Source organism: Ostrinia nubilalis, chromosome 16 (assembly GCF_963855985.1).
Source record: "Ostrinia nubilalis chromosome 16, ilOstNubi1.1, whole genome shotgun sequence".
Lineage (NCBI taxonomy): Eukaryota > Metazoa > Arthropoda > Insecta > Lepidoptera > Crambidae > Ostrinia > Ostrinia nubilalis.
The window spans coordinates 2,333,414-2,357,900 of NC_087103.1; the positions used below are offsets into that span (position 1 = coordinate 2,333,414).

Here is a 24,487-nt window from a genome sequence, read left to right on the forward strand (position 1 = left end):
AAATCGACTAAATTGTGTTATTTATAATTTTCATGGTGCTCAATAGCAAAAATGTTCAGCTACTTACATTATTTTCTTTTATTATATTGTGCGTTTCCTGTAATGTAATCTAAGCTCCCCTCCCTTAGACTAATATTAGCCCTCCTAGACAAGTGACAAAACGTGGCAGTTGAAACGAAATCACTTCGCTCTGCCGTTTTTTGGTGTTAGTTACTTCACTCTGTGATGCGAATTTAAAATTACAACTGGCGATTCCGAATTCACAACTGAGGGGATTGTGGCTAATCGTGTTACTTGTGCTACAAGTACGTATGGGCTTCATACTGATGCTTAAGCCTTTAATAATTTTTCTTCCCGATTAAAATCTAATGTAATCGACAATCGCCTTGAGAATCGTTAACTGGTATTTTCTAATTCGATAAAAAAATGACCCATCTCTAGTTTAAAACTGTCATCCAACAGCGCACGAAATATCATGAGTTATAGATAATGATACCATTACAGAGGCGACACTTCGTTTACGTTTAGTTTCTGCCTATTGAATTGGATACTGTAAGGAAACATCGTCATCATCATTTTAGCTACTGGACGTCCACTTCTGAACAAAGGCCTCCTCCAATGATTTTCACGTCACCCAGTTGATAGTGGCCTGCACACAGCGTCTTCCTGCTATCTTTAGTCAGTCCATCTTGAGATTTTAGACTAATTCCCACTCGTCACGGTAGGGACAAAGCTAGGGATGACCCACGCCTCCACTCCGGAACCTTTCTGACGTTCAGTTATTTTATTGTCACTATTGTTAACTATTGAGCTCCTCAGCAGTGTTGCCAGTCGGGTCTAGTCAGAAATTACCAGAAATGTAAAAAAAAGTAACCTTTTTGAATAAAAAGTAACCTTCATACGGGGGGGGGGGGGGTGCGGAGCGATGATTGTGTAAGGTTGTTCATGGATGGAAAATGAATACAATTGATCATCTAAATTCGAAAAGTGACCAGTCGTATAAAAACGTTTCATGGATTTGCGTTTTATTATCGAAAAACATTCGCTAAAACTCATTTTTTTTAACAAATAATAAATCAAATTCAAGTTTAAATGCACTTTATGACATAATTTTTAAATTGTCACTATTAATATTTTTACTGAATAACCTGTAAAGTTAATTCTACAATTTCTGAAAAATCACCTAAAAGTAACCTTTTCATTAGTGTAACCTAAAAGTAACCACAGCAGTTCAAAAGTAACCTAAAAGGTTACAAAAGTAACCTTCTGGCAACACTGCTCCTCAGCGGTTGAGTACTCGTATAATAGCTGTACCTCAATTCTATACAAAGTGAGGTAGAAGTTACGGGACTATTCCCACCTCTCCTTTCCACCGCTGCATCTCCTGTGTAGCTAGCACTTAGATTAGGTTGATTTAAAGCCAAGGTATTATTTCAGTTTTTAGGTAATGACTTAGTGCATCTAAAAATAGAAAAAAGGTAAGTTCACTTTCTAATTTTTTTTGTTATGGAAGCAATAAACGTATTGAGTATTGAAATTTAAAAAGAAGCATCATTTTTTTTAACGTTCAAGTGTTCCTAAGAAATTTAAATGGGAGCTTTTGGTAAACTTTTTGATGACAACGTATTGCTTACTTTTTCAGCTGTCGAACGAATTCACTTTTATATTTATAGGTCGTGTACATCGGTAGATTTTGCTATATAAAAGAATCCATCCGGACTCAGAAATAAAAAAATTAAAATAGCTGTAATTTTTAAATAGTAGGGATAAAATGTTTTATCAGTAGATTTGTCGATAAAATTGATCATATTACTGCGCCCTAACGGGTCGGACACTGGTGACCAGACACACTGTATAATTATTATAATTTTAGCCTATCTCGTGAGCTAGGTGTCAATAATTAGGATGATTTACTAACTAACCAGTCGCATACGAACAACAGCAGTGAGATTCGAACAAGTTTGATCCATGATGCCGCACTATTGTGTGAGCCCACTCGTAACCCAAGCTTATTTAGCTTAATGCTTTATTTAACCTTCCTTTCGTATAGTAATTTATGAGTCAGTGTCAAGTCTGCGATTTTTAATCTTTGAAATTTTCGTAAAATGGCTGCCGCCGCGGTGCCGCCTTGTAATTGACAAATTAAAATTAAATTAGTGTTTTAAAGTGCATAAATGTACAACATAATGGTAAAAAGTCATTCCTTGATTTTTATTTAATATGTTTCTGGAGTTATTTGAACAGTATTTTCGTGTATAGGATGGTATAATTAAAAAAAAACAAAACTGCACCCAAGCGTGTTGTCACAGCAACCGCTGAGCACATACTAATTGAAATTCGGTCCACGGACCTATTTGCGTGCCAGAAACAATCTCGTTGACATGTCTTCTCTAGTACGTAGTAACATTATAACTCAATGATATGGACATGCAAATGTGTGTATTACCAGGCCTGTCCATCTCCGCGAGTTTACATCGAAAACAAATCACGCACGATGGCCCACCTACAGGATACTTACTATTCGACAAGGCCTCACATACGAGCGAACATTGACTCACGCACGCGTATTCTTGTGTATGATGGAAGAAAATAAAGAAAATGGTGTACTAAATACTGTGCAGTATTTAACTGCCTAAATAATAATAAAAACACAGAATGTACTTTTTTAAGTTGCCTTCTCCTGCCTGAGAGGTACATAAGTAGTTAATATTATTCATGATAATTCATGCTAAATCATGTATTTCCTCCGCCATTTTCCGCAGTTTGGCACCTCACGTCAGCCCTATAGCTTCGGCGCAGTGACGATCACTGACGTTTGTCAACAAAATTACACCATATTGTTAATGACATTGAGCATACATTTTTTTAAATACCTTCGCGAAGTAAAACTTCTGTCCGTAGTACTTATTGTTATTCTGTGGTATTACAACTTTTAGCCTGATAGTTACTTATATGTAGTACCTATGCATTATTATGAGAAATCTATTACCCCGTTCCGTCCAGTACTCAATTTATCGATTTTTTTATAAGGTCCTAATGATTCCTATCAAAATTCCAGTAAATACTTTAAGCTTTATTGGTTTCATCAGATTTAATTTTGAAAGGGTTCCACAATTTACCGGGGCCACACAAAAATCTGACCTTCTTTCTTTTTCCAGTCAGATTTATAGGCGTGGGAAGTCGACCCAAGTAATTGTTTGCTGTCATTATTCCTTATTTCTGGGGGCCTATTCTTAACTCTATTTTCGTATCTTCGACTTTTTCTGTCTCTTTCATTAACTAAGCATCCCTGACCGCAATGAAAAGAGACAGATAAAGTGTGAAGATAGATATGGAGTTGAATCGCGTTTGCTTAGTACCATTTCGGGAAATTAATATAAATAGAATCAGGATGTGTTATTTGTAAGATTGTTGGGCAATCTCCAGAAAATCAGATTTTATTTTTCAGCTGCAAAATCACACATATTTGGATTAGATAACGTGCAAAAGTGAAACATTTGATATGCCACTATCCATATTATGTACATTGTACAATAAGGGCTATACATATTTCACCGGGACACCATGGCGGCGCAACCAGTCGCCGCTACCAACTAAATGTATAGAGCTTTGCGCAACCAAACGGACACCAGGTGAGTAACTCTCTATAGAGCTGTATACATTTTGTTGGTAGCCGGCTAGTAAGTATATTTATTGGCAAGTATATTTCTTGGACCTGTCATTTTTAAACTATGACATTTTACGCTGCATCATCTAGTCCAAAACTAAGCAACATGTCTACTAAACCACAGTAAACTTAAACGTAGAAACACCCAGACTAATAAAAATAAGATGTTCTGTGTGGGAATCGAATCCGTGACCCCTGGCATATTAGTCCGGTATTCGAACCACTACACCAAACGTCCGTTTAAATTTGTATTAAGTGAATATCTGCCACCAGCGTATTCACCTGGGATTAGAAGGGTACCTTTAGATGCGGCAAGTCGTGGGCGATTTCACGCTGGAACTCTCTATAAAGACTTTCTGACCTTCGACCTACAAGCGTGACCTTTAGTATTAAAATTTGGAAACTTTTTCACCCTGTAAATTGTTTGCCTGTCAGTTTTAAGAATATTTTTCGGATATTTCAAGTTGCTACGTTTTTACTACTGATTGTGATGTTTTATTTCAGAGGTTATACGATTCAATTGTTAAGATAAGTAAGTATTATGCTCAATACTGAGAAAATAGGATAAGTAGGTAACTATTTTTTTTTGTAAATATTGTTTTTGCGCGAATTGTAGGCAAGGGGCATTTACCTAAAGTACGGCCAACGAGAAGCGATACCAAATGTAAACAAACCCAATGTCATGGGTGAACCCGTCTGACTTTGACATATCTTGGCGGAAAAACGAGACATTACGACAAATACACAAGATGGGAAGAGACAGAATATATTGTCAACTCGACAGCCGTACCTATCGTCCTTTTGTATCGCTGCTAGTTGGCCGTACTTTAAACTTAATAGCCCTTATTGTCAAAATAATTAACTTACAGAGACATACAAAGTGTCAAGCACGAAGTTGCTTGTGATAAATGCTACTAAATATGGTGAGGATGGGCTCAATCTAATAACGAGCGCATTATACGCTTTACTTTGATGATTGCCGTCACTGAGCTATTATATAAGAGTTAGGGATGTGCTTACCATTGAGCACATGCACAGAAACTGTGTGGGATTTCGCACCGCGCACAGCACAGGTGTAGTTGCCGGCGTCTGTGCTGTTCACTCGCGCCAGCCTCAGCAGGCTGTCCGCTCCTCCTGGCACTTGCTCTGTCTTCACGCTGGGGAAAGAGAAGGTGGAATTAGGAACTGAAATTGCTATAAGATGTCTATGTTACAAGAGGTAAAAACTACGACCACTGTGCACGTAGTTAAATAAATACTTGTTCGTTCCAGAAGAGGATTCTGGGGCTGGTTTTAAATCCTACTGTACTCGTATGTCGACCAACGATCTGGAGGTCGCGGGAGGTGCTGTTCGGGTGGAGCAGGACCGGTCTTTGTGGAAAACCTTGGGGGAGGCCGTTGTCCAGCAGTGAACGTCTTTCGGCTGAAACAAACGAACTGTATGTCGTCTTTCTTATAATGTCGGTACAGTACTACGATATACAGTTGCAAGCATAATAGCGCTTATTACAACAACTATTATGTATATTTAGATGAACACAATGTTTAGATGAATCGCCATCCCTTTTGAAATTAACGCTCAAGCACACATTTTCTGTTTGAAAAAGTTAACGTTAACCCTTCATTCGACGGAAATATTTTTTAGTTAAATTTATAAAACAGTTACTGATTTCGTTTCTTAGCTTGTATGGGACCCCAGAAAAAATACCCAAAAAAATCTAACTATTTCAATTTCCTGAAAAACCTATGTCCATTATACTGGACATTGCCAAGTTCGTAAGAAAGTGACGCTCTCTAACCATGTCCAGTATACTTCCCATTGTCGAAGAGACAGAAAAAAGAAACAAGTGGTTCCGTAATAAAATATTAATTATCATCATCATAATTTCAGCCTTATGACGTCCACTAATGAACATTGTCCTCCCCCAATGATTATCAGGTTGGCAAGTTGGCTAATAACCGGCCAATCTGATACTCATCCTGTAAACTGCGTTTTCCTGCTACCTTTATGGGGTCATCTGTCCACCTTGTAGGTGGACCTCCCACGCAGCGCTTGTCGGCACGTTGTCTCCATACTAGAACCTCGCTGTGGCCATCAGCCATTAGTTCTGCGTGATGTGTGCTCTGCCCATTGCCACTTCAGCATGCTAATCCATAATAATTTATCTGCGATTTTAGTTCTTTTACGGATCTTCTCATTAGATAATTCTTCAGTAAGGTGTTATCCCCTTTCTTGAATAAGGGTTCCACCACGCTTCTGTTCCATGCCTTTGGCGTTATTCCCTCGAGTAAGATAGAGTTAAAGATATAGCTGTCTATATTCATGCGCTCTATGCAAGAACTGATAGAAGAGCAGGGTGAGAAGGACCATTTTCTCATCAGAACCAGTATCTATATGAAAAGGAGTGGTTTTAGGCGGCACCAATGCTACTAAGGCTTGTCTTTTATACTTGAAACTCTGAAAAACGATACATAGTGAGGCAGAAAATATTTTTTGTGTGGATCCCTAAAATATTATTATGAAAACCCAAAAAAGTTAATTTTCTAATAATTTGGCAACGGGAAGAATACTGGACATAGTATTTAGCAGTTACTTTACTAGTAATTCGACGACGGGAAGTATACTGGACATGCAAGTTATAGGTGTCGTAAAACGAAAACAAAACTCTGTAAGACAATAAATACATTGTAAGTAACTTCACAGGTATGATATCTATAGTTTTCAATAATATTACAAGAATATAAGGCGTAAAATTATGGAATAAAATGCAATTTATCGAGAGCCCGCTCAGCGAGCCCTTCCTCCCCGTCATATTATTGGGGATTGCTCGCGTCCCATCGATATTGGTGCCTTGCTGATTTTTGGCAGCATAGTTAGATAGTTCAGGGAGCAAATAAACACATTAAGTTCAGGATGTACGGTCAATTTTTTTATGGAGATTTATTTTCGTTCAATGGGAAGTATATCGCACGTCGTCGAATTAAGGGTTAAAACATCAGCTACTGCCTTATTTTAAAACTGGTTTTCTTAAACACAGCGCATAAAGCCCCTTCCAGCTTTCTGTCTTTCTTTTAAGCCCATATTTATTACATGCGCAGTTTATTCTAGACATACCCCCGTCAAAGTGTTTGCCTCTTAACTTTCCTGGCGGTTTTGTGTTAAATATTTTAAGCGCCTACCGAACCATAAGGATGTACAGTCGATATCATAAAGAGTATAATCATGTTCTCATTTTTTTACGACTCTATTCGTAGTCATAAGTAGTAGTGTTCTCAAAAACTAATGTAAGATATGCTGCATCTGCTGAAATATTTACACTGATGCAGGTTGGCGTACCATCCCCACATTGTCGATATTCCACCAGCTCGCACTAAGCGTTTCGACGACTCGTTTATAATGCGAACAGCTAGGGACTGGAATTTGCTGCCTGCTGCTGTATTTCCTGAACACTATAATCCGGGCGTTTTCAAGGCGAGAGTGAATAGGCACTTACAGAGCAGATATGTACCATCCTAGACTGCATCTCACTTAACACCAGGTGCGATTGCGGTCAAATACCTGCCTCGTCCAGCATTAAAAAAAAGCGTAGGCTGAGACGTGTGGGATGTAGTTGGAGCTCATGTCTAGTTTTTATTCTATTGAGTGGGTTGTTACAACTGGCAGAGATCATGATCTTTATGGCAGACTTTATAGCAGCCATCAATATTACTGTCATTCCTTCTTTCAGTAATAGCGTTCTAAATCTCCCCACAGTTTTAGATGACATTATCAACCATCGTTCATTCATGCCAATCATAATTTACTTAGTTTTGGTCCGCTAACGAGTCGCTCTGCCCTAGCTAAAAGTATGACAAAGCTCAATTCAGCTAAACGAGTACCTGCTTGCACAGAATCATATTTTTCAGGCAAAAAGTTTCATCAAAATATAGGGTAATTTTGTTATCAGAATACTCAGAATCAGTACCTTAATCGATTTACGTAAAAAAAAAATATATTTTCATATTTTATTATTTTTATCCGCAGCGCGCGGTTTGATAATTGATTTGTTCATAGAAAAATACGTACTTAACTGCAAAGCTTAATAGACATAATGGTGCGCGAAAATAAGCCTTAACCTTTAAAAAATAAGATATGCCCACCCGATTTCAATTTTATTTTTCGGGAAAAATACACGATTAAAAACAATTACGATAAAGTTGTATTGTTAAATTGTTCTTTTTTTTTTTTTTTTTTTTATGCTTTTTTGTTCTATAGATCTTATTAGAAAAATTTGGATACTCATTGAAGTCACCCTGTATATTCTAACAAAACTGACCACAAAAAGCAAATGGAAAAGTAATTTCACACTATCCCTCGTCCCGTCCCTTCGAATAAGTACCGCACAATCGCAGCTGTGGCTTGGGTCTAAGGTAAGAACTTATTTTTAGTACTTAGTACACATGACTAGAGTTTTGAAACCTTTACATGCTTGACTATTTTTGACGCTGACTGTACGTGACGTGGAGCGTCTAGTCCGAAAGAACTTTTAGGTTTTAAGCTAACTTTTGAGGAAAGTTGAAGAAGTTTCAAAAGCTTATCTATGTCTAAAATAATATTATGAGGAGGCTTTTTTGTGTAAGCATGTGAGTGTAAGCTCTTTTACCGACAAAAAGTTAACAGATTCCCATTTCCTGAGTCACATTTAATTTGTTCTATTATTAAAGTTACCTACTCCTAATATCTATTTTCTGCTCAACTCAAAGGTTAACTATGGTCGAGAATGCCTTTGTGCATTAAGTTCGCCTTATGGCATTAAAGTTTTAAATAAATAAATTTACAGTGCCTATGTTAAAGACAAACGAATTTTTAGATTTAAAATAATGCAGTTTCACAGTTTCTTAAAGAAACTTACTACATATCTACGCTTAGCAGTTAAATGCAGTACTCTCCTCAACTTCGAAATTAGTTCTAAATCTTACTTTTTACAAACCTGTCAGTCATCATGTAAATGCTAGGTATCATGTAAATAATAGTACTAAAATACGAGTGTATTGGGATTTTTCATTCCATTTTTAGAATTTCCACTAATCTAGGTAATTTTTATTTCATTATGACGAACACGCTGGTTATACGTCAGCATTACAGGATTAGCTATACGAGTATATGTATATTTGTGACTTATTGCTATGTAATCCTGCTGTTCTGTATGCAAATGGATCGTTCCGCTTAATTGATGGGGTTCACTACTGACATTAACCCTAGGTGTTGCTGATGTCAGACATGCATTACAGCAAAGACAGACGTAACTAGACTAACTGTTCATTGTTCAAACCCCGTGCCCGTATGTGGTTACCTAAAATAACTTCCAATATATACTAATATTATAAATGCGAAAGTAACTCTGTCTGTCTGTCTTGCTTTCACGCCTAAACCACTGAATCGATTTTGATGAAATTTAGCATAGAGATATTTTAAGTCCCGGGAAAGGACATAGGATAGTTTTTATATCCCAGTTTTTGAAACAGGGATGCACGCGATAAAGTTTTTCTGTGACAGACAAAATTTCACGCGGGCGAAGCCGCGGCTGGAAAGCTAGTCACGTAATAATAAGTCTTTATTTATTCCACCAGGGACTGGAATTCGCTGCCTGCTTCTGTCTTTCCTGAACACTATAATCCGGGCCTTTTCAAGGCGAGAGTGAATGCACTTACAGGGCAGATATGTACCATCCTAGACTGCATCTCACTTAACACCAGGTGCGATTGCGGTCAAATAACTGCCTTTTTATGCTAAAAAAATGACACAAATAAACATAATAATGATAATATGAGGCACACAATAATGATACAAGCAAAAGGTGTTTGTATCAAAGAGGATACCCGCCTAGTATAATTATCCTAAGAGCGTGGTTGGACACTGATTCTCTGCGGGCTAAAGTTTAAGCGTGTGAAATTATGATAATAGCTTTTAATGCGTCTCATTAAATGGCATTAAAGATAGTTTGTTGACTACACCTTTGTGAACCCTGCAGCACATCTACTCGAGGTTGACAGCAATCACTAACATTGTAATCTTTAGGACAGCATGTCCAAATTAACGTTTTTATTATTAAAATGCTCCATAAAGATTCAATGCCTCTTGATTTCGACTATTAATGTAACAGATGAACCATTTTAATCACCACCGCTCCTGTATTTAACGAAAGCTAGCTAAATTATTAATAGATTTCAAACAATACAGGAGTATTGATTTCTTGGGACATCGTACCTTACAGTCGTGGGAAACGCCACCGGCCACTGTCTAGTCAAACAGTTACTATACAACACTTGGTTTGTCTTGCGCTAACTCAATGACGCTAGCGTTCAAGTTGAGTGTTGAGTTAATTCAAATTTGCGCTGTGGCGTTACAAAGTGGTACTATATTGGTTAAAAAAAAGTTTTCTTTATTATTTTTCTATTTAAAAACTAGAGCTGTCACACCATGTCTTACTACTGTAAACAAGTTTTTTGTAGTAGCCGTAAGACAGCATTACTGAAGAACTTTAGATGACATTAAATGTGTATAAAAATAAGCTTTTGAAGTCTTAGTTTGCAGATGAACATGAAATTAAATTCAAATTCAATAATTTATTTGCTAGAATACATTAGGTAAAATCCGTACAATGCGACAGTAACATTTTGGGGACAAAAAATATCATCTTCTTGACTTTTTTTCAAATTCACTCGGTCGTTGTCGCCCAACACCTTTGAAGAAGTACATTGACGAATCCTAATCTCTAAGCTAAAGTACATCATAAACTTCTACTATCATCATAATGAACAACTTTTGATAACAGAACAACAACAATTTCCAAAAAAAAACTCCAGTAATTATTTTCAAAAACCTCCTTCTCTTACATAAGTTATTCATAAAAATAACTACCCTCCGTAACCCTGTTCCTTTAAAATCACAGCCGTCCACCCTGAATAAACAATGAGCGCACTTTGACATTACTAGTTTATGGATGAAAACAGAATTGTATATCAACTGTATTGCGTAGTAAAACGTCTTCCCTCGGACTTAATAAACTTGTTCCAGGTCGTTCTACCGGGCAGGAGTGAATAAATTGACACTTGCGAATTAATTTCTTTTTGGGTTCCGTGTCATAAAATAAAAAATATACCCAAAGAGAATATACCTATATCGAAAACGTAAGGAAATGAAAAGCCCAATTGACAAAGGATCATGTGATTCGGAAAATATTAAGATCCTAAGCCCGCCCTCTATGCAAACCGCTACCAACCCGCCAATTTGGAAATCATTGGAGGAGGCCTATTTTCAGCAGTCTACGAGTCCTAAGAGTTTTCTAGTAGTAGAAAAGAAAGAAATACCAAAATAGTTCATTTGTATTTTTCCAAGATAGTAAATAATTATGAGAGTGAGTATTCATTCGAAAAAGGATTTTTTTATAATAAGACAAATATTTAGCACTATACATAAATAAATAGATTCATAAAGTGAAAATAAATAGATATCATTTATGTCTAACTAGGATACGGAACTCTCATTGCGCTAGTCCGACTCGCATTTGCCTATTTTTTTACTTTGATGTCATTCTAAAGTACTTCGCCATTATTTATTCAGTTACTTCCAACGGGAAATACGAGTTCTTTACTAGTAATTGCTTAATGTATATTTTATAGAATGAATTTTACTATTTCCCAGCAGTAAACAAACATCTGTGTTATAGAAGGTTATTTCACATGTTGAAAATTGAACTTAATTCCTTATGTTGTATGTTTAAAAGTTAAATCGATTGATTTCATATAACTGTTACTAAATCATACTTTTTTATGCAGGACAAGGTATTTGACGGCCAACGTACTTGGTTTTAAGTGAGATGCAGTCTAGGATGGTACATACTCGTATCTGCCCTGTAAGTGCCTATTCACTCTCGCCTTGAAAAGGTCCGGATTATAGTGTTCAGGAAAGACAGCAGCAGGCAGCGAATTCCAGTCCCTAGTTCTCATTATAAAAGAGTTATCGAAACGTTTAGTGCGAGCTGGTGGAATGTCGACAATGTCGGGATGGCACGCTAACCTGCGTCTGGTTCCCCGGTGATGGAAGGGGGCTGGTGGAATTAGGTCATGTAATTCCTTCGCACATCCTCTAAAGTGTAGCGTGACATTAGTGATAACTAGACCTCAAGTGGTGACCCCATAACCCACACAATAGAAGTATAATTTAGTTATTTAAAAGAAAGATGGGAAAAGTTGAAAAGATATTAACTTTTTGGACGTAATTCAAGTTATAACAACAGCCGGTCAGAAACAATCATCATTTATTCAGTATTTATTGAAGTACGAATTATTGTTGAAGCCATTCAAGATCAAAGTTACAAGTAATTTACATGTTTTTGCCTATTAAAAGCCTGTGTTACTTTAGAAATATCTAAACTTTCATGAAGTTTTGACTTGTTGTATTTTGAAGTTTCAAATTATTTGTGAGAGGCCTTAATAGGTTATTGTTTATTTACTTAGCTGTTATACTTAGGAATTTACTAGATAATATTATTATAATATTTACTAATTGTAGACTACTTGCAACACATAGTTCTGAGATTGGTGGATAAAGGACCTGATAAAAATGACTCCTATTTGACCATTGCAATTACTTGATTACCAAAGAAAAAGACATACGAACTAAAAAAGTGCTACGAATTACCTACAGGCCAGATTTACTCACTGTCTCACTGTTGAACATCGTCCTCCCTCAGTGATTTGTTAGCGGCCTGCATCCAGCACCTTTCTGCTACCTTTGTGAGCTCGTCTATACACCTTGTGGGTGGTTTTGTTTCATACCTGATCCCTCCTCTAGTAGTGTCAGCGTTCAGTGCCCTCCCTTCATGCAGCCAGTACCTCTAGCATGAACAACTTTCGTCTTCGAATCGTTTGCGTATTCGATAACATTCGATACTCAATCTTCGAATTAAACGATAACGTGACAATTTTGATTCTCAAAATAAGTTTCGTGCAACCACATCTCATACTAAGTTCACTTTACGACACGTTCACAAGGGCGCTGCTGTAGTTTTCTTACTAAGATTCGAGTACGCAGACGATTTGAACTCGAATGTTTTTCGTGCTAGCCGTACAGGTCAGCACAGCTGGTGTGCTCACATGACGCGCTCGGCAGACCAACGCAAGAGTGGATTCTGCTTCGTAGTACTTCTCTAAGAGTACCTTCATCCACCATGAGGTGGAGTCACGTTTTAACAGGTCATAAAAAGTATGTCAGATGACTACTGACGTCATTTGTTTCATACCTGATCCCTCCTCTAGTAGCGTCAGCGTTTAGTGCCCTCCCTTCATGCAGCCAGGTCAGCACAGCTGGCGTGTCCACGTGACGCGCTCGGTAGACCAGCGGAAGAGTGGATTCTGCCTCGCAGTACTTCTCTAAGAGAGGAGCACCTTCATCCACCACTCATGTGGTAGAGTCACGTTTTAACAAGTCATAAAAAGTACGCCAGATTATGTCAACTACCCTATTACGTCATCTGACGTCATTTGTTTCATACCTGATCCCTCCTCTAGTAGTGTCAGCGTTCAGTGCCCTCCCTTCATGCAGCCAGGTCAGCACAGCTGGCGTGTCCACGTGACGCGCTCGGCAGACCAACGCAAGAGTCGATTCTGCTTCATAGTACTTCTCTAAGAGAGGAGCACCAGCCTCGTCTACCACCCACACTTGGGGGGCTGGAACAAATGATGTAGTTAGGTTTTAGTTATTTAAGCGTTAGTTCTTTTTAATATTCATTTCTAAAATTATTTTGTGTGATTTGAAATACGCGTAGGTGAACTCCAGTAGAGTTTCAATACTTGCTTTTATGTATGATCATAAATAAACTGCACGCAAGCTGTAGAATATTAAAATAAGTGATTTTATAACATTTTGTGTTCATTTTGGGAGCCCAAAATAATTGCTTATGAAAATAGCTCCACTGAATTATTTTAATTAATTTCCTAATTAAAATAATTTAGTGGAACTATATTAATGGTCTTTATGGGAATTATCCAGCAGTGAATTTGTCGGTTAAATGAAGAAGAATAATTAATATTTGTAAAAAAATAAATCCTACTTGAATCTCATGAAAAAATATCTACTCATAGTAATATTTCTTGTAAATCCCAACTTATACTCACTGTTAATATGTAAATACGTCCTACTGACTCTCGGTGGGTGAGTGGATATCTGGCACTCGTAGACGCCTTCGTCATCAGGCTTCACTTCCCTGATGAGCAGCCTCCAGTTGCCAGGGTACCTCTTAGCCACCGACACCCTGTTGTCAGCCGCGTACGTGACAGCACCCACTGTGAGGAGTTCAGGCATCTCGTCTCTACCTCTTCGGCGGACCCATGACACCTAGGAAAAAGACAAGGTTAAAATAATTATTCATCATCATCATTCGCGGGTCAGACTGAAACTGAAGTCTCCACTGCAGAAAGAGCTCGTAGAATTGCTAAAATCAAGCGGCAGTGGGCGGGGCATATAGCTCATAGAGACGATGGACGTTGAAGCAGACAAGTTCTCGAGTAGCTGGAACGGGCTGGAAGACGTAGCGTGGGCAGGCCTCCTACTACAAGTCCTCTAGTTGTTCTATAAGATTCTTTTTGACATCTACAATTCTATCGTTTTTGACATTTAATTTTGACATTTAATTTTGACATTTCCTATAATTATACATATTAATGTTGTTTAATTTTTTATTTATTTTTCTATTTGTATTAATTTCTTCTACTACTTGACATTAAATTTGACATTTATAAAACTCATATCCTGATACACCGAGCAACTCAGACCACGGCCGCCGTCTGAAAATCAGCGTCATGTGGTATGCACTTGACACATGCTGAGACGGGGACCTTTTTGCTGCTGCAGCGCCGCCAAGTAACTGTCCCGATTAATTTTATATTTAATTATCATTCTTTTGACTGGTTCTGTAATGTTGACCGTTTGTTTTATGTATGTACTAGCTTTCCGCCCGCGGCTTCGCCCGCGTGGAATTTTGTCTGTCACAGAAAAACTTTATCGCGCGCGTCCCTGTTTCAAAAACCGGGATAAAAACTATCCTATGTTCTTTCTCGGGACTCAAACTATCTCTATGCCAAATTTCATCAAAATCGGTTGCGAGGTTTAAGCGGGAAAGCGTAACAGACAGACATACAGACAGACAGACAGACAGACAGAGTTACTTTCGCATTTATAATATTATATATAATATATAGTTGGGATGGGATGTGTATTCATGTGGCAGCAAAATAAACGTCATTCTATTCTATTCTATTCTATTCTACTAGGTGAAACGACGATCTCGTAAAGGTCGCGGGAAGAGCCTGGATGCGGGCAGCGCAGGAAAATTTTGGGGGAGGCCTTTCTCAATCCAATCTCAGGTCTGATTTTAGAATATTTTTCTCTTAGTCGCCTCTTACGATAGACTTAAGTGGGCCGAGGATCTGGTGAAGGTCGCGGAAGGTGCTTCGATCAAAGGGCAAAGCAGGACTGGTCGTTGTGGAAATCCTTGGGAGTGGGCTTTGTCCAGCAGTGGACGTCATTTGGCTAAAACGAAGGAACGCCTCTTACGACCTCAACGGTAAGAGTGAGAGTAGTCCTATTTTACAGACTATCTATCTATCTATCTATATAAATAAAAATGAATTGATGTTCGTTAGTCTGATTAAAACTCGAGAACGGCTGGACCGATTGAGCTGATTTTGGTTTTAAAATGTTTGTCGTAGTCCAGGGTAGGTCTAAACGGTGAGCAAATACGCGCGCGATATTGTTTTTCTGTGACAGACAAAATTCCACGCGGGCGAAGTCGCGGGCGGAAAGCTAGTAAGTAATGTAAGTATACGTAATGACTGCTCGTATGAATTCGTGGCTTACAAAATTTATCATACAGTCTATTATCTCTTTTAATCTCTCCACTAAACTATCAATGTACCAAAAGTGTACTTATCATACACAATTGACACCGGTCGTCGCAGTAATTCCAAATTTCGTTGTGCTCTGCAGATGGCGATACAATGTGTATTTTGTTATTTCCCTCGGGGCTAATTGGTGCTGCTGTTACCAAGTAAAAGTAACCATTATCGTTTATTGTTTACCATAAACAATAAATGTTATTTTAGATTAATTAACTTCCTAATGAAAGATGAATTTTTTGGTGTTTTCCTTAATGCTCATCTCTATTTTACGTCGTGGAATTATCTTCTCAAGTGACATCATGTGGAATAAACAGCTTTGGCTACCGTATCTTAGTTATTATAATAATATGTTTTATAATAAGATCTTAATTACCCGGGATAATATCAGGTACAACATAATTACCGTGTGTAATTTACCTCCGGATAAATTACAAGATTTAGCTTCATTTTAGTTTGTTTCGGTTTTCAGAAAAGTGCCTACCACACGTGGCGAAGAAACCCAATACTAATTTTCACGTCTCTTGTTCCTTTTTATCAACAAAATCTACGAAAAAAAATCGCGGTTTGCCAGCTTATACCTACTTATATCAATTTATTGGTGGTGTCGTACTGGGTTCTTATTATTATTCTATAGCACTACAAGAATATTTAAAAATCTTATTTGTCTACGGAAAAAACACAAAAATAATAATCGCGTTCGACACGAACTAGGCTTAGTGTGTGTTCATCTTAATAAAATTTAGCCTATGTTAGCACGAATCGATTTATTTATACCCTATTCATCAAAATCAGATAAATATAGTTTAGGCTCTATTACAGAGGAACATAAGTACGTACTCGTAAATAAAAACATTTCTACATACGTAGACGGCTAAAATCATAACCCTTCCTTTTGGATTCACCGTAATCTGGTAAAAAGGAGTAGTATTAGAGTACTCTAAAGTGCTACATAATGTGTGGGCGTTCAACTCGGTTAAGATCATCCTACGCGACGCGTTGGAACTCTTGCGACCGCAATCAAATGCGTCACGATTTTATCACTTCAAGAGACAAATTCTTCTTTACTTGATTTGCTCCATAATGTTGATTCTACTCGCTATTAAGATTCTTCTTGCGAATTGAATAAACTTTTTACGTTTTACTTTTTTACGCTGTCGGGTTCGAACTGGTCGTATCCGAGGAGCGCAGGCTTAAACCCTGTCGTTCGCTGAACTATTGTTGTGATCCACTCGTTACAGAAGAATATTTAGCTTTCCACAAAATATAAACTTTTTTTAGTCGACAATAGCCCAATGATGAAAGTATCGGACTAGCCGAATCGAGATTCGAGGAACGCTGGTTCGAACGTCATTCGCTGGACTTTTGTGGTGAACTCACTCGTAAGTCGTAACACAAGCATATTTAGCTTACCACGAGGAGTAAAAAGTCAAAAAAGTCAAAAGTCAAAATTTCTTTATTTCGTTTAGACTACTAAATAGTTCTAACAAATCGTCATTTTGCTCTTAAGGAGCCTCTACAAGTCTCATAATCTTTTTACCCTACCAGCGCTTCGAGACCAACATTTGGCAAGTGCTGAGAAGAAGCGCCGCAATAAACTCAGTCACCACTGTCTGCCGGTTAATATAAATAAATGGCCTCTAATAAAATTAAATGCCGGTACCGGTATAAATAAATGCCGGTTAATAAAAAAGGGACTATTCTTAATTTGTAGTCTTATAAAAAAGAATATTTAGCATAGCGCAAAGAATGACTTAAATTGCTTATTATAGTCAAAATTATCAAAGGAAACAAAATCAAATCCAAAGCCTGAAATATTCGTGGTAATGCCACAGATTACGCAAATTTCCCATTTGCTACATTCAGAAGCGGCCAAGTTCTAACTCTCAAAGGGTCTCTCGATTTCGAATACTCGTTATGATTTCAGTAATTACACGGAGAATGCCATAATTGGGGTGGGTTCTTTGTTATAAGTACACTGGAGGAAGATCCAGAAACTACGTTTATACAAAGAAATCATTAGGTAGCTACAACTTACTAAGTAGACAACTTACACCTGCGTATATTTCGGACAAATTAGCGTACCCTGAGTGGTTCAGTGGAACCATATTGTCCAAGCCAAAGCAACCTCAGTCTTTATAGTTTCAGGATCTACTCACGAATGCAGAGTAACTCATATGGTACTATGATTAGCACGAGCTTATAAGTAGGTACTCTGAATAGTTTTACAAAATCTAGCTAACAGCACATAACTGATTACATTTCTGTTGCAATAACGTTACTAATGATTAGTTGATTACTTAAGACACCAAGGTGCTCAGAATTAACGTGCTATTCGAATGTGCAAGCTTTGCCTAGTTTGAAGCCGGGCATTATGAGCTGAGGTATTTGTATTTAAATGTTATGAAACGTATGAGAATTTATGTTGATCATGATAGAGACCCTACTATTCACATCTTAAGTATTATAATTGCTCGAAGGATGCTTTAATTGGGGGTTCTTTGTAACAATGCCTCGCCATTATCGCTAGCTACTCTTATCCTGATAGCTGTAGTAATTATTGAGGTGAACAGTTAAATGGCATTTCACTGCACGCACCGATTTCAATGGGAACTTCGATTTGTCATTTGCTTTGATTGATTTTGGCCTTTATTGCCATGATAAACAGAGCTCTGATCATTACAATATTTCAAAAATATCAGTCACTGTTGAGAGCCCCACAAGGAGCAGTATTAAGGCCCGATTCGACCAAACTCCGAGAATAACTCATGGTATACTGTCTTAACCGGCACATTGCTAGTTTCAGTATAAGAAATACTTCAAAATGTGTGTTGAGATTAATATTGACTCTTGTTTGGTCGAATCCACCCTAAGCAAGTTTTATTTCACCCAGTTACTACGAGTTATTTTCTTAAGGTGCGTTTACTACTACGTTTGTTTTGCGACAGACATGATGGCCGACTTGCTGTCACTTTAGCTTGCTACATATTAGACAGACCGTCTGTGCTCGTCTAACTAAAGAGACAGATATACCAGTGCCAGTACAATTTATATGACATTGTTCATATTTAGACGGATGGATGGTCTAAGTGGAATTATCTAGTAGCCATTTTTATAAAAAAAAAAATACGTCAAAGGTTAAGTTTCTCGAGATAAATGCTAACAATTCCAGGGATGACATTAAAACATTTTTTGCTCCTCCAACGCTAAAAGGGAAATAAAATCTTCTCCCAGCGCTGGCAATTTTTCATGTTTTGTATCTGTTATCGGTATCCTGGTTTCATTTGACAAATGGCGTGGAAGGCGGCGGCGGCTAACGACGGGGCAAATTGTCTTTGGCGGGATGAATCGGCGGCTCTGGTAAAAACTGTTGTAAAAATGTATAGTTTCTCTTTGATCTGTTTTTACTTTTATTTAGGAGTTAGGATTTTCTATTAAGAAAACGGTTATGCCCGTTTTCACCATCAATCCCAAATTTTTAAGTGACCCCTATGACAGGAGTTTTGTTTTCATAGGAGTCATTTAAAAATTAGGCATTGATGGTGAAAACGGGCATTAGTCTTATTCGTAGGGGAGACCGAAAAGAGATGTGACAGAGGGAAGTTGTGACATTATAATTTTTGGAAACCTTCGAGTCTGGAATCTGCGAGTTTGCAACAGCGCGTATTTGTTAGCTCGAAACTTGAACTAAAAAACGCGCACTGTTACGAGCTCGCTAGTAGTTAATAAGTTCCAAATAATTGACAATGTCACAACTCTCCTCTGTCACTCACAACTCTCCTCGGTCTCCCCTACATTTGCGAGTTTCAGTATGAATAGTTAAGATAAAATTTTTGTTTTATTTTCAGTCATCATTTTACCCAAACTGAGCATTTTATTAACCTTTCTTTTCGCAAAAACATCTTAAAGTCGTTATCTGCAAATGTAATTTTTCATCCGTCTTGCGACTTTAAATACGCTGCATACTTTATTCCTCTCGAATGCGGGACGGTCGGTGTCGGTGTACTAACGATCGCAGACAAATTGTCGGTGAAGTGAGTCGGCGAATCTGGCACATGTCGAGCGAGCGTGTGACGCAGCGCCACATTATCTAGATTTTAGTCTCTGTCGGCGAAAAATTTAAAAGATGGAATTTTCGCTTGGAGACAGTAATTTTTACACCGACGTAATGGTACACAAGCTGCATGGTTTAATTCTTTGAGCTTCTTTGTGTTTAGTTTAGTTTTTGTCTGCAGTTTCTAAAGTTTTTAACAACTCCAAAAGACCAATTTTGATAAATTTCGGTTATGGAGAAATTGAAATGTGTTAAACTAATACAATAAGGCTAAGTTGCACCAACTTACTTTAACCGTAACTTTAAGAATGACCGGTGCTTTTTGTAAGGCTGGGTTGCACCATCTTACTTTAACTTTGACAAACGTCAAAAATCTGTCAAACTCCATACAAAAATGGCGCACTCAGCCTAAGTTGTTAAGATATTAGTGAAGGACCGATGTAACGAAAACTTTCAGTTTTTTCTTCAAACACAATTCTTTCTTACATAAGCGATGCTCTAGTAAGTGCCAAAATTTTATTTTCACATACAAAGTTAAGTTCCACTTAGTGCTTTACGATCTAAGAGTGGCTTGAAAATTTAACTTTAGTTTCACGAAAGTAGGCGACGAAAATACGCAGTTTATTTGAATACTTTCATCCTTTCAAAGTGACTTTGATAAATTCCCGAAACTTTCGTTTGGTGGCTAGGCACTAACAAAAAGATTTTAGTCGCTTTTAGAACATTAGGGGAGGTATTTTGTGTTCTTTGTTCTGTTTGTTAAACTTATTAGGCATCTATTATTTTGTATTTTCATATTGTATTGTGGTTATAATGAAACATTTTATAATTTGGTAGGGCGTTGATACGAAGCATGGGTAGATAAATGTCTTCTTTAGAAGTCAAATAAAGATTAAGGTATTTTTACTATATTTCAAGTGAACCACAATAGGAAAGGTTTAGGTCTATAAATACATACATATTCTCTTGATATAGGAATATAGAAAACACAATAGCATCATACTAGTCTACATAATATTTTTGTTGTATAAAATTTTATAAAAAAAATAAAACCGACTCCAAAAAACCTACACTAAAAAGTAGAAAAATAATTACTAATTACCTACTTATTTATTAGGACGAATTATTAATATTTATGTAGGTATACCATGATTGATACTTCTGGAGTCGGTGCCAAGATTATGAAACATGTAAAGTTTGCCTGCACCGACTCCAAAAGTATCAATCATGGTATACCTACATAAATATTAATAATTCGTCCTAATAAATAAGTAGGTAATTAGTAATTATTTTTCTACTTTTTAGTGTAGGTTTTTTGGAGTCGGTTTTATTTTTTTTATAAAATTTTACTTATTTCTTGCATTTTAGTTAACTAATTATTACCTTGATGTTACCACTGAAGGTAGGCAGTACATTGAGACCATATTTTTCATGTCTAGTGTAAAATAATATTCCCTACAAAATACAGGTTACCATATAGGAAACCGCATGAAACCACCCTTTTGATAATACCTATTCAACAAAAAAATAATCGTTCAAATTGGTTCATAATCGGCAGAGATATTTCGTATAAAAAAGTTCATCCCCAATTTTCCACCCTTGGGGGTGAAATATTTTCTTCAAATTCGCATGAAACCACCCTTTTGATAATACCTATTCAACAAAAAAATAATCGTTCAAATTGGTTTATAATCGACGGAGATATTGCGTATAAAAAAGTTCATCCCCAATTTTCCACCCTTGGGTGTTGTTTTTTTACTATTAAATTTAAATGGGACCACCCTTGAGGTATTACCTATACGCCGAAAAAAGATTTGTTCAAATCGGTTCATAATTGGCGGAGTTATCGCGTAACAAACTTAGAAAAAAAACATACGGGTCGAATTGAGAACCTCCTCCTTTTTTGAAGTCGGTTGAAAATAGCATTCATGTTAACATCGCATACTGTAAAATCTGTTGAACACACATCAACATTGAGTGACAGCGCACACAGGCGACAAAATTTTGTGGCCGCGTCTGTCACCGCGATTTGTCGCCCAGTGTGCGCTGTCTAAACTATAATTGCTGACGTTGTCTGAATCCAGCACATGTGGTCTCTCTCAACTTTTCCACTTCGCACGTGAATAGTTTATAATGCTTTTGGCTTAAGCGTCATACGTATGGTGCTTCATACAACACTTGTGTGTAGCACATGAAAGTTCATAAATTGACAGACATAGTGTGTGTTTACAGGAATTGCAGCATCGTTTAGTGACGAGTTCCCGCAATTGCATCGAAACGTAATATGGCTTTTAGATTCTGCAATTTCCCTAAAAGTTAATGCTGCATTTAGATACGGCTACTTATTTAGGTAGCCTAATTAAATATGAATGCACTATTTGTAAGTTTTCTAACTAAAGGGATACTCGGTTGAACGCTGAAAATAATGTAAACAACGCAAACTTAATAGAATGAGAGAGATAGCAAATTAGGTAGAAAATGCATGGTGGGAAGCCGCTTGCAACCTAAAAAGGAAATTTGTGTCTTAAAAAGTATTTTATTAGAAGGCAAAGAGGTTTGAAAACACTATCTTGCATAAAAAAACGATAGCAGTGGGATACATTCCCTTTATGAACAAATTGCTTAAGACATCTGTTTCAGGCCTAAATTGACGTGCGTCTCTTAAATAGGCAGCATTAGTTTTAAGTTTGCCTTTTCCTCTGCCTAAGTTAGGACACGAAACGTAGTCTACATCAATTTAGGTGTTTTTAAGTCCGCCCTGATGGCATTTTGATGGAGCCCTGCGATTGTAATCTAGACCTTTTTTGCCGCCAAAACGATTTTATAAATCGACCCCGCAGTAATTTGTAGTAATGGTTATGTTTGGACGTTCGGATACTTTATTTGCTTTTAATTGGCATTGCTATAAAATTTTGGTATCATTTTTGCTTGCTCTTTAGACCAGTCCAGTATTTTTTTTCATAGAACCCCATTTAGCATAAAATAGGTGCTACAAAACACTTACCGTTTTATCCAATAGCAGACTAATCCTACAGTTCAAATGTGCGTCTTCGCCCAACTGTACAGTGATTTTCGTTATGTTCCCTTCAGGCATATCTTCAAAGGTCGGGCCATACTTCCTATCATGGTCGAAGTATGTGTTCTTTAACACCACATGTGGCACCATTTCGACCTGCGGCTGTGACGTCACCGGCGCTGACGTAGGTTCTTGCGATGGTTGTGGCACTTTGAAAGATTTAGTGCTGTCGATGGTCGAGTTTCCTAAACGGAGTAGAACGGGTGCGGGGGCGATGCCTGTACTGAGCGCGTAGAATGACGTCACGGTTGTGTCTTCTTCAGTCGTTGATGAGGGGTTTTCTGGAAAAGAAAGATGTCATTATCATTTCTAGTAGAGGCTCGAGCTGCTAAAAACGTAATTATGTCTAATCTATTTGAGTTTGAATCACGAAACCATTGGAATTTGGGTTTCGCAAAACTTTTTTCACAATTTTCGCTCTTGTCACTTAGGAAAGTTTTTTGATAAAAAACCCTTATCTTGGGGGTTTTTATGTTTTTTTTTAACACAAAAAACGTTACTCAATTTATCAAAGTCAAACTAAATGACCCAAACGAAGCGGAGCAAGAAGATTGGACAATATGAAAATATTTTTTACGGGATAATTTTATAAAAATAATCCCTAATCATAACAAAATACTGTACACGATGAAAAACTGTGCTGTTTCGTTTAATTTAAAGTCAGCAGAGGTACGGTGAACCCTAGCGCCCCAGCTAAAATTAAACTTGTATTATGGCTGCCAGTTTATGAAGTCCAGGCTCCAGACTAGCATAATAGCGACTATAAACTACACAGCAAAGCTACACAGTGAATATAGAGTACCGAATCAGCAACGCCTTACGCAAATATTGTCATCTGCAAATGCAATGCAGTATACAGTTCGTATTAGAGCCAAAGCACACGATGCGTTGCGACGCCAAAATTTCACAGTATCGCGCGACGCGGCGACGCACCGCTCCTGTGCCCGCCACAGATATTTCTATTATCATCATCATCATCTCAGCCAAAGAACGTCCACTGCTGAACATAGACCTCCTCCAATGCCCTACATGTTGCCTGGTTGGTAGCGGCCTGCGTCCAGCGCCTTCCTGCTACGTTTACGGTACGATATTTCTATGTAAGGACTCTTTTCTACGACCATCCAGTTTTGCAAATCCAGTGATGCAGGATCCCGCAAAACTGGACTGTCGTGTGAACACACATAATGTGTGTTTAAAATTAGTATTACTAATTCAAATGGATGGGTTTTCTGCGACACCGGGATGTGTGAACGTTAATATTAAAACACGTATACACTGTGTAGGTTTGTTGTCGACACGAAAAGAAGAAGAAAACACGTATACATACTATTAAACGGGATCCTCCAAAAAACAGTTTCAGCAAATAACTTAGGTATCTCTGTGGGAACAAGTCCTAAGATGACGCAGTGACACCGCTCCTGCGTCGCACCATCGCCAACACATCGTGTGCTTTGGCTCTAAGGCAACGCATTAGCTTGGCTAGAAGTCATTACGGTTCATTCGTTGCAGATTTTTATAGCTTGTGCAGCTGGAAGCGACTGGAATAGCATTTACGGGCATTTACGGAGCGGTTTAGGAGCCACATAAATAGGTTGCCTACTTTGTTGAGACATGAGTGGCCCAGAAATTGTCAACAATTTGTACCGCAATACAAGTTAATCCATAAGTACGATGGAGACGTAAGAATTCTATATTAAAGGACTTTTTATCGTCTTATGCCTGTTTTCACCATCAATCCCTAATTTTTAAGTGA

The 24,487-nt window shown here is 37.6% G+C and overlaps 1 protein-coding gene across 1 annotated transcript in view; it reads right to left on the reverse strand.

The window, feature by feature from the left end:
• Window positions 1-24,487, reverse strand: part of LOC135079242 (uncharacterized) — a 179,112-nt gene that overhangs the window by 3,909 nt on the left and 150,716 nt on the right. The window contains exons 3-6 of the mRNA XM_063973836.1: window positions 22,663-23,015; window positions 13,826-14,045; window positions 13,204-13,378; window positions 4,688-4,824 (exon numbers count right to left, since the gene is read on the reverse strand). Coding sequence (XP_063829906.1) covers window positions 4,688-4,824; window positions 13,204-13,378; window positions 13,826-14,045; window positions 22,663-23,015 — 885 coding nt within the window. The remainder of the gene's footprint in view (window positions 1-4,687; window positions 4,825-13,203; window positions 13,379-13,825; window positions 14,046-22,662; window positions 23,016-24,487) is intronic.